Genomic DNA, 11,316 nt, shown 5'->3' with positions numbered 1-11,316 from the left:
CGTACAGTCAAAACTACAATAATAACAATACAATATGACACAAATGCTTTCGACTGATCTTAACTTGTGACGTCACGGAATATTCCTTTACCATTGGATGTAACGCTCGTACTACGTCATCCCTCTCTCAGCCAATCATACATGAGGACTTTTGCCGCTGTATAGAGCGCCATGTTTCAAACGGCCGACACTCAAATTACATTTTTACAATATATTTGCTTTAAAGTAGTTTTCAGACATCTTCAAACTGAGTTTTAGTTTTGTAATACCCGTACAAACACTCGCTGGCAGTTATTAATCGTATTATACTAATCGTGACCGTGTCATTTCTCAGCAGCATTGTTGTGATGAGCTCGTAAAGGACTGTGTACAATGTTCATGTTCGTGACACTTTATTTGGGATTATTTTCTTTTTCTTAAAGACTGTGGATACTTTATAAAGGCTTTAAAGGTAAGCAAATACAACTCCAACTCATAAATGGTCGTATATTGAAGCTGGTAAACGGATGTTATGTGTTATGAACTGCTTTGTTCAGACCATTTATTTTTGGTGATTGGAGAAACAAGCACAAAGAACATTACAGTGAGACACAGAATATAAAACAAGGTAAGAGTATAAATAGACATCTAAATAATAGGAAATATAATAGAATGGCATTTGTACATGTGCAAGTGGTAATGTATGTGCAACGTTATGTACCGTTATTGAATTAAATGTGAATTTAAATATTTACATGATATAGGTATTTACATTATTGCACTGTGGGGGAGTCCTGATGCAGTTTAATTGTTCATGTGGAAAATGGCCATAGGGTAAAAACTGTTCTTGTGCCTGGATGTCCTGGTGCTCAGTGCTCTGTAGCACTGGCCAGAGGGCAACAGTTCAAAGAGGTAGTGGGCAGGGTGTGTGGGGTCCAGAGTGATTCTTCCTGCATGTTTCCTCACTCTGGAGACGCACAGGTCTTGGAGGGTGGGTAGGGGGTCACCAATACTCCTCTCAGCAGTCCTGACTGTCCGTTGTAGTTTCATAGTTTTAGTCTGATTTGATGGCTGAATCAAACCAGACATTTGTAGATGTACACAGTACAGACTCAATGATGGCCGAGTAGAACAGGGAGGGGGTGGGGTTCTCCTGAAGTCCACCATTATCTCCACTGTTTTGAGCATTATCAGCTCAAGGTTGTTGTGACCGCACCAGACAGCCAGCTGTCCAACCTCCCATCTGCATGACTCATCACCGCCACAGATGAGGCCGATGACCATGGTGTCTTCTGCAAACTTCAGGAGCTTGACAGAGAGGTCATTCGTGTACAGGGAGAAGAGAAATGGAGAGAGAACGCATCCCTGAGGAGCACCAGTGCTACTAGTGAGGGTCTCGGATGTGAGTTTACCCAGTCTCACTAGCTGCTGCCTATCTGTCAGAAAGCTGGTGATCCATTGACAGACTGGGGTGGGCACGGACAGCTGGGTCAGTTTGGTTGAGAGAAGATCAGGCGTCATGGTATTGAAGGCTGAACTGAAGTCCACCAATAGGATCCTTGTATAAGTCCCAGGTCTGTTGAGGTGTTGCAGAATATAATGCAGTCCCAAATTGACAGCATCATCAACAGACCTGTTTGCTCTATAAGAAAACTGAAGGGGGTCCAGAAAGGGTCCAGTGATGTCCTTCAGGTGGGTCAAAAACCATTTTCTCTAATGACTTCATGACCACAGACGTGAGAGCGACAGGTCTGCAGTCATTAAGTCCTGTGATTTGGGGTTTTTTTGGGGACCGGAATGATGGTAGAGCATTTCGGTAGCTAGATCTACAATAAACAATGATTTATGGTGTCAGATTTGCTCAAGTTCTAGTAGATATGTGAACTAAGCAGTTGTCGCTTAGTTCTTCAATCAGACTTAAATTGAAGGATAACAGGATGCGATTGAAAGTTCCTGTCTCAAGTGTGTTATTTGTCCTCTCAGGTCTGCAGGATGTCCATTGATTTTGACAGTGCAGCTTTACAGACTCAGCAGGAGGAAGAGGAGTATGATCAGGAAGACTATGCCAGAGAACAAGAGGTATCTGTCCAACTAACTCAAAACTGTGGTTATTTTATAGTGATTCACCACCAAATAAACTGATATCTATTTCGCTCTTTGCCAATTACGTTCTCCATTGCGTTCTTTAAACTAAAGGCAACCATTGGGTCATCTTTCAATTTATATTGAAATTGTAGTCAATTTTGGTAACAGACCACAATATGCACAGTACAGTATACGCATATAACAATATCCAATGTACACAATACACAAAATTCAGATGCAAAATTACTTTACAAACTGCCAATGGAGTACACAATGTACATAATAACACATGCTGGGTGAGCTGCTCAACATTAAGCATAATTTACATTTAATCATTCAGCAGACTTGGATACATGTTATGTAGCTGGCTAAAAAGGATAAGGTTTTGTCGAATTTGCAAGAGTAATTTGTGATAGCCTTGGAAGCATCAGTAAGAATTTGTTCAATTACAAACAAGCCAGAAATGTTTTGTATTGTATGCTGTCGTTTCTAGCAAAAGTGTGCCTATAAATGTAGCTATACATTTAGTCATGGAGTTAAACTATAGCTGTAAACTTTGCAGATATTATTGCACATTTTAAATCTGCTGCAATTGTTTTTGTAAAGAAAGCTTTTAATTACAAATATAAATACATATATTGATTGCGCATAGTTGAAGTCAGAAGTTTACCTAAGCTTAGGTTGAAGTAATTAAAACTAATTTGTTAACCAATCCACAGATTTCATATTGGCAAACTATAGTTTTGGCAAGTTATTTAGGACATCTAATTTGTGCATGTTTAACTGGTCCTGCTGGACCCACTCCGAACGGGATTCGAACCGGTGAGACGCATGGGAGGCAGGCATGCTAATGAGGAGACTACAGCCTCTAGCGTCAGTCGCTAGTGCACCTCTTGAGGACAGGGGAGTGAGGTTTACACTGCACAGCTACCTACCTTCTGGCTACCGTTACACATGACACGAGTAATTTTTCCAACAATTGTTTACAGACAGATTGTTTCACTTTTAATTAGGGCTGTTGATTTAATGCGTTAATTCAGTGCAATTAATTGTACAAAAAATAACGTGTTAAAAAAATGTATGCAATTAATCGCACTTCCCCTGGAATTGTCCTGAGAAATGCAAGCTTGTAGTACCACCTGTTTACTCCAGAGGGCAGTAAGTGAAATTTCAGCTGTATGAGCAAAGCTCAGTTTATACAGGGAAGAAAACAAACTTCAGCAGCAACAACACAAACATGCTTTAGGTTTTTCCGTTCAAAACACTTGAAGGAGAGCAAATGCGAACTAAGGGATCTCAAGCTGTGTTTAAAGATTATTAGAGTATTAAACTATTTAACTTGACACAGTGACCTAAACATGTTATGTTTATGATACAATGCACCGAGACACTACACAAGCATGTCTGATGCAGGGTGTGGCTGGACTTCCAAAATTTGGAAGTTACACATAAATATTTAATCACGAATAAAATCAAATACATTTCCTTCAAACTTATTTATAAGTAATACCTCAATAATTATTTTCTTGTAGAGAGATTTAATTGTGATGTCGATATATTCTGCACATTTTGTGGTCTGCAGGCGGAAATTATTTTTCATTTATTTTGGAGTTGTCCCTACTCGACTTGTTTTTGGTCTGATTTCTACAAGATTGTTAGAGATCATATTATTCCCAGCTTACAACTTTGTTTTGAAAATGTTTTATACATTTTTTTTAGCTATGACTGTCGTGGAATATCGCGATGAATCTCTCTAAGTTGTAAGAAAACTCTCGGAGTCTTGAGTTCCAGATGCCAAAATTGTAGTTTATTGAACACCAACAAACATGAGACCGGCCAGCTGTCCGTTCTGACTCTATCCTCCTGAGTTCTCAGTTATATACCTTTTTGTTATCTTCTTGCCCATTATCTCTGACCAATAGAATAATTACTCTTGTCTCTTTCCTTCGCCACCAATATGTTCTATTTTCCTCACTAATTAAATATTGGTGGAAAATCCCCCATCTAATTATTTTTTAAAAAACATACATCAACTGGTAACTCCACTTATTTTTGACATAAGTCATAGTTCATGGTAAAAGTGCATCAATTTTAGAAACACCTGTGTATGAGACAAACAGCCATGTCCCCATCACATACCTTTTACCTTTGCCCTACATTTCAGTGTACCCTCATAATGAGGCGGCCTTGTTTGTTCATACACAGTATCATTTGATTAATGAAAGAAAATACAAGCTCCAAAGATATTTAACTCATCAAGGTAAAACACCATGCCAGAAACATATCATATAAGAGATATCTAACTTATTAAATGTGTTTTCGTAAGAAGTGCATCCTGTATTTTAATGAGACACGCCATATATTTTAGAGATACGTGTCAGCATAAAGGAAATACACCAAAGATATATGTCAGAATACTACTAATTAACAGAAACAGCAAAACACCAGCTGCAAAAATACAAGACACCATTCATATAATAACTGATTAAAGAAGTACATCCTGTATTTCAAGGTTGTATACCATTCTTTGTGTTCTCTGCAGCATCAACACTTTTAGTAACCTCATATGCTCTCTCCTGGCTCACACAAAGGCCTAGAAACTCATATAAGTATTTTGATATCTAAGAATGATTATTATACCATCTAAAAAATGATCATTCTACAATATGACATGTCTCTTCATAAGGAATATTATTTGATTAATGTTCAGCTTTTGTTGGCAAAGTTTAGTATTCATAAATGTAAGTATGGTGGTTATAAAGCATTAGTTTTAATTTTTAATTCAGAGGTTCAGCAATGCCTAAGAACAATTTCCAATTGGAGTAACGAGAAAGCTGTAAAGTGTATTGAAATATGTAAACAATTTGATATTTTGTTTTAGTTTATTTATTTTCCTATTTGTTGTTTTTTGTTTTAATATACCTCATTATATATATATATATATATATATATATATATATATATATATATATATATATATATATATATATATATAATATTAAATAATTATATATTGATATAAATATGTATAATCATTATATATAGAATTATTGTTATATAAGGGGCTTTCTCAGCAAATATCTGTATATGCTATTAATCACGATTAATTAATGGGGACACCATGTAATTAATTTTATAAAAAATGTTAATCGATTGACAGCCCTACTTTTAATTGACTATATTTCAATTCCAGTGGGTCAGAAGTTTACATACATTAAGTTAACTGTGCCTTTTAAGCAGCTTGGAAAATTTCAGAAAATGATGTCAAGCCTTTAGGCAATTAGCCAATTAGCATCTGATAGGCTAATTGGAGTCAATTGAAAGTATACCTGTGGATGTATTTTAAGGCCTACCTTCAAACTCAGTGCCACTTTGCTTGACATTAGTGCTGCACGATTAATCACATAGCAATCACGATGTCAGCCTGTGCGATTATATGATGGCAAAATGCTGCGATTTTATTAAATAAATAAGTGCATGTGTGGACGTGACAGCCCCTTCTCTCGGAGTGCTGTTTGCCCATTTTCTACACAGCTAATAAAAAGATGACCAGTCTATAATGATGACACGCGAGACGAGGAGTGCTGGAGCTCGAGTGTCTGATAGAAACACCGATCACAGTTCGGCGATAAGAATGAAATAAAGATATAATTAAGCTTCAAATAATACGGGAGCGTGCCATGTAAATAAGGACAAACTCCAAAACTGTCAGAGCTGCTTCAACCAGTTACAGAAGAGACCCAATCTGAGCGGGAGTCGAAACCAGTTAGAGAGATCAGCCGCCGGCTGATGTGCACTCTAACACGGAGACGCTCGTCTCTCACCCCTGCTGTCTGTAGCTCGCAACGTCATTATGATAAGATCAATCTTGTGTGAAAAATAACACTAAAATTACAACAATAATATATATATTAGGGCTGTCGATTTAACGCGTTAATAACGTGCGATTTAATTTTACAAAAAAATAATGCGTTAAAACAATTTACGAGAAATCAGCTTTCCTGAGAATTTCCTGAGAAATGCAAACTTGTAGTACCCCCTGTTTACTCCAGAGGGCAGCAAGTGAAATTTTATCTGTGTGAGCAACACACAGTTTATACAGTGAACAAAACATTAACAACTCTTCAGCGGACACACAACACAAACTTGTGTTTTGTTCTTGCGTTCAAAATGCTTGATGGAGCGCAAATGCGAACTAAGGGATCTCAAGATGTGTTTAAAGATTGAGTATTAAACTATATTTAACTTGACACTGTGACCTAAACATTTGATATTTATGACGCAACACAAGCAAGTCTGATGCAGGTCGTATGGTCTTTACCTCACAAATATTGAAATACCAACAAGGTTAAGGATGTGTCCTTTAAACTGTTACACTGTTTTTACCCAGTCAATATTTATTTAAGAAACATGCTCCCTGAAATAGATCCACGTTGCTGCTCCTGTAATGCTGTAGATGAATCTGCCCCTCATCTTTTTTGGGAATGTGTCCACGCTGTAGTATTTTGGAGAAAATGTTGTTTGTTTGTACGTACCTCCTATTTTAACTAGTTTTTCTTTGCTTTATAAAGAAGTTTTATTTGGTTTTCACAGTTTTGATAACTTAAGTTAATATTTTCTGATTAATCTGTTTATTTTTTATACATAAGTGTAAATGTGTCTATAAAGCCCCTATTTGCACTTTTTTGTAAAGACTTAAGATATTATTTAAATACTCTTTGTACCTCCAACAACTCCAAAGCATTGAAAACCATTGCACTGTGTAATGAATATAATGTATTGGCATTATTGTAAAATATATCTGTAGTATTGTGTACTATGTATACCTCTGGCTTGTTTCGAAAAAAAAAAAAAATGTCTGACGCAGGTGTAAATTGACGGGTCTTAAACAAGCCCTCATAATAAATCTCCAACTATTTGACAAATTCACTTGTGAAATGGATTGCTGTGAACTGTATGTCAATGATTGTCTTATGATCAGTAATATGGTAGTAAACAATACATTGTATTCTAAAGCCGCTTTTTATATGGTCTTATCAATGATGAACTCTTCTGCCACAAGAATGTAATGCATTTGAATTATCAGATTTTTATATATATATATATATATATATATATATATATATATATATATATATAATATTTAAAGATAACTATGTATAATTATTTCATCATTATATATTGAATTATTCTTGTACGAGGGGCTTTCTCAGCAAATATTTTTATATGCGATTAATCGTGATTAATCAGGACACCATGTAATTAATTTGATACAAATTTTAATCGATTGCCAGACCTAATAAAATATATATATGTATGTATGTATGTATGTATGTATGTATATATGTTTTGGATAGACAAGATTGACAAATGCTAATCAATAATACTCTTATGGCTAAAATGTTTACAGTGTTCAGTTACTAAAATATCAATATGACTAAATGTTACTCAAATATGACTAAAATGTCAACAGTTTTCATTGACTAAAACTGCATAAAAAATGCTCAGATTTTGTCAAACAAAACAACAATAAAAAGAAATAGGATAAGGTTGACTAAATATGATAAAAACTAAAAAGGGCATTTGACACAGGATTAAGACTGATTAAATAAAAAAAACAAAATTAACACTAGTATTCAGTTGCCAGCTCATTAGTGTATTAACGCAAAGCCAACATTTACGTGTTTTTAACGTCACTTTTTTTTATCAGTATGGTACCACCTCCGCTTCATTTTGAGTCCGTTTGTTTGGACAATCTTATTTTCATGAAAATTTGTATGTACTTATTTATTGTTCTATTTTATTTAGGTGTAATTTTGAGAAAATAACAAGTTTTCATTAATGCAAAGATGTTATTATTTAATTTAGTAAAATATCATTTTAATTTGAAAACACTGTCCATTTATAGTGGTTTTTGTTGCTAGTTTGTATGTTTGAGTTGAGAAATACGCATTTCAGCATTATCCGTAATCTATTTGTACATTTTCCTTGATAACCAAGCAAGTTGACTCATGATACCATTTGTTTATTATATCGCTATCGCAATATTAGCCTCGCAATATGACATTTTCCCAAAATCGTTCAGCCCTACTTGACATCATGGGGGAAAAAAATAAATAAAAAATCAGCCAAGATCTCAGAAAAAAAATTGTGTACCTCTACAAGTCTGGTTCATCCTTGAGAGCAATTTCAAAACATCTGAAGGTACCACATTCATCTGTACAAACAACAGTACTCAAGTAACACCATAGGAACACCATGAGGTGCATTCTTTCTCCTAGATATGAACTTAGTTTGGTGAGAAAAGTGCAAATCAATACCAGAACAACAGCACAGGACCTTTTGAAGATGCTGGAGGAAACAGGTAGACAAGTGTCTATATCCACAGTAAAATTAGTCCTATATTGAAATAACCTGAAAGGCTACTTGGCAAGGAAGAAGCCACTGCTCCAAAACCACCATTTAAAAAGTCAGACTAGAGTTTGCACATGGGGACAAAGATCTTACTTTTTGGAGAAATTTCATCTGGTCATATGAAGCAAAAATGTAACTTTTTGGACATAATGACCATTGTTATGTTTGGAGGAAAAAGGGTGAGGCTTGCAAGCCGAAGAACACCATCCCAACTGTGAAGCATGGGGGTGGAAGCATCCTGTTGTGGGGGTGCTTTGCTGCAGGAGGGGACTGGTGCACTTCACAAAATAGATGGCATCATGAGGAAGGAAAATTATGTGTATAAATATCTCAAGATATCAGCCAGGAAGTTAAAGCTCTGGCACAAATGGGTCTTCCAATTGGACCGTGACCCCAAGCATACCTACAAAGTTGTGGCAAAATGGACAACAAAGTCAAGGTTTTGGAGTGGCCATCACAAAGCCTCGATCTGAAATTTGTGGGCAGAACTGGAAAAGCATGTGCAGGCAAGGAGGCCTACAAACCTGACTAAAAAGTTACACCAGTTCTGTCTGGAGGAATGGGTCAAAATTCCAGCAACTTACTGTGAGAATCTTGTGGAAGGCTACCCAAAACGTTTGGACCCAAGTACAAACCATTTAAATGCAATGATACCAAATACTAACAAAGTGTATGTAAATGTCTGACCCACTGGTAATGTGATTTTTAAAGAAATCAAATTTGAAATAAACTATAATCTTTACTATTATTCTGAAATTTCATATTCTTAAAATAAAGTAGTGATCCTAACTGAAATTAAAACTAAGTCAGGGAATGTTCTCTGAGATTAAATGTCAGTAATTGTGAAAAACTGAGTTTAAATGTATTTGGCTAACGTGTATGTAAACTTCTGACTTCAACTGTATACATACAGTATATACACTGATCAGTCACAACATTAAAATACACCATTGTGTAGGTCCCCCTCGTGCCGCGCCAACTGCGCCAACCCGCATCTCAGAATAGCATTCTGAGATTATATTCTTCTCACCACAATTATACAGAGCAGTTATCTGAGTTACCGTAGACTTCAAACCAGTCTGGCCATTATCTGTTGAACCCCCTCTCATCAAAAAGGCGTTTCTATCCATAGAACTGCTGCTCACTGGATGTTGTTTTGTTTTTGGCACCATTCGGAGTAAAATCTAGAGACTGTTGTGTGTGAAAATCCCAGGAGATCAACAGTAACAGAAATACTCAAACCAGCCCATCTGGCACCAACAATCATCCATGTGATTATCTAATCAGCCAATCGTGTGGCAGCATTAACAAGTTTAACAATCGACCAATGTTGCGGCCAATGCAGCATAAATGAATGGTTTAGTCAATGTCTTCTGACTATACTATTTATAGTCAGTTAGTGTTTGTTTTTAAAGGCTTCAGTCTTCTCCAGTCCGATACATTTGTGTTCTGACTCACTCTAATGGTATCTGCTGTATGAAGGAATGTTAGCTGCCATTGGTGCAAGAGAAATGCAGACAGGTGTGTTTGCTGTGTCACAGCCTGCATTTCCATTACCATCAATACTCTCAAATATCTGCACTATTGTTCAGATCAAGAAGAGATTTTCATGGAGGGATGAAACGACACCAGCTGATTTTGATTTTGGGACTTTTCTAAATACTACTTTTGCACTCCACATGGATTAGAACCAGAAAATAATCGAATGATGTGAATAGTGACCATTTGAAAGTACATCATATGCAGTGTCATTTTCTCTGGCTGTTTGATTTTTTTTTCCATCAGAGGAATGTTTCTGCTCTAGTTAACTGAAATGTAAAGTCGGACCCCCCACAATGGGCTGACCTCCAATGAGAATGGACAAATTAGAATGGTTTAGTTCTTCTTTTTTACTTTCTTTTCCTGAGTTGTTCATATGACTTATGCTGATGAAATCCAGCATAACAAACACAATAGTCTTTCAGTATGTGATTAAGCCCAAGAGCTCTGCAGTAGCTGCTCTGCCTTGCAAATGCGGGAAAGTTTAGTTTCCGAAGCAACGTTTGAGGACGTGAGGGTCATCCGGCAGGATTTATGGAGGGTGAGTTTGAATTAAAGCAGTTTCTGACAGTTGTGTTTTTACATGGAGTGAAAGTAAAGCTTTTAATGTGTATGTTTCTAAGTGTTAAGAAGATAACAGTTGCTGATGGTTTAGTTTGTGTAGGGCTCCTTTAAGACGCCTTAGGGCCATGTGCTGGTGTTTGTCTGTGTTATTTCGATTCTGTGTCTGTAACTGGGCGGGTGTGTTTTTAAAAAAAAATGTTGCCATGGTTTTCTATGGCCTGCAACATGTCAGTTGCTTGCTCATGCTCTTGGTTTCATTTCTTTTAGTTGCATTGTTATGCAGTAAACTGTTACTTAAAGACTGAGTATCTTATGAGAAAATACTGTTAGTAAATGGCCTACATGAAAATGTGTTGGATATCAGTGTAAACCCAAGGGGACTTCAAAACTACAGCCCTGTATTAGAGTTCATTATTGCCAAGTATGTCAGAATGGATTGGAGATATATTAATCTCTCATTGTATACACAACAATAGATAATGTGTCTCTTTAAGTTTTAAAAAAAAATTACATGTGCTGCAAATTATACAGGGGACCTTCTAACTAGGTACATTATGATTAGTTTTTCATCATTGTTTACATTTTTAAAAACAAATCAATGTATTCAGTCAATAACAATAATATTATACAGTGCATCCAGAAAGTATTCGCAGCGCTTCTCTTTTTCCACATTTTGTTATGTTACAGCCTTATTCCAAAATGTATTAAATTCATTATTTTCCTAAAAATTCTACA

At 36.1% G+C, this 11,316-nt stretch overlaps 1 protein-coding gene across 1 annotated transcript in view; it reads left to right on the top strand.

Moving 5' to 3' along the window:
* Nucleotides 1-281: 281 nt before the first annotated feature.
* LOC127638386 (centrosomal protein of 152 kDa-like) overlaps nucleotides 282-11,316 on the top strand; it is a 28,763-nt gene continuing 17,728 nt past the window's right edge. The window contains exons 1-2 of the mRNA XM_052119881.1: nucleotides 282-451; nucleotides 1,963-2,058. Coding sequence (XP_051975841.1) covers nucleotides 1,972-2,058 — 87 coding nt within the window. The 5' untranslated portion in view covers nucleotides 282-451; nucleotides 1,963-1,971. The remainder of the gene's footprint in view (nucleotides 452-1,962; nucleotides 2,059-11,316) is intronic.

This window comes from Xyrauchen texanus, chromosome 46, assembly GCF_025860055.1.
Source record: "Xyrauchen texanus isolate HMW12.3.18 chromosome 46, RBS_HiC_50CHRs, whole genome shotgun sequence".
In the NCBI taxonomy this organism is placed as follows: domain Eukaryota; kingdom Metazoa; phylum Chordata; class Actinopteri; order Cypriniformes; family Catostomidae; genus Xyrauchen; species Xyrauchen texanus.
Note: the sequence above shows the minus strand (reverse complement) of the source record. Positions and strands in the feature narration are given on the sequence as shown.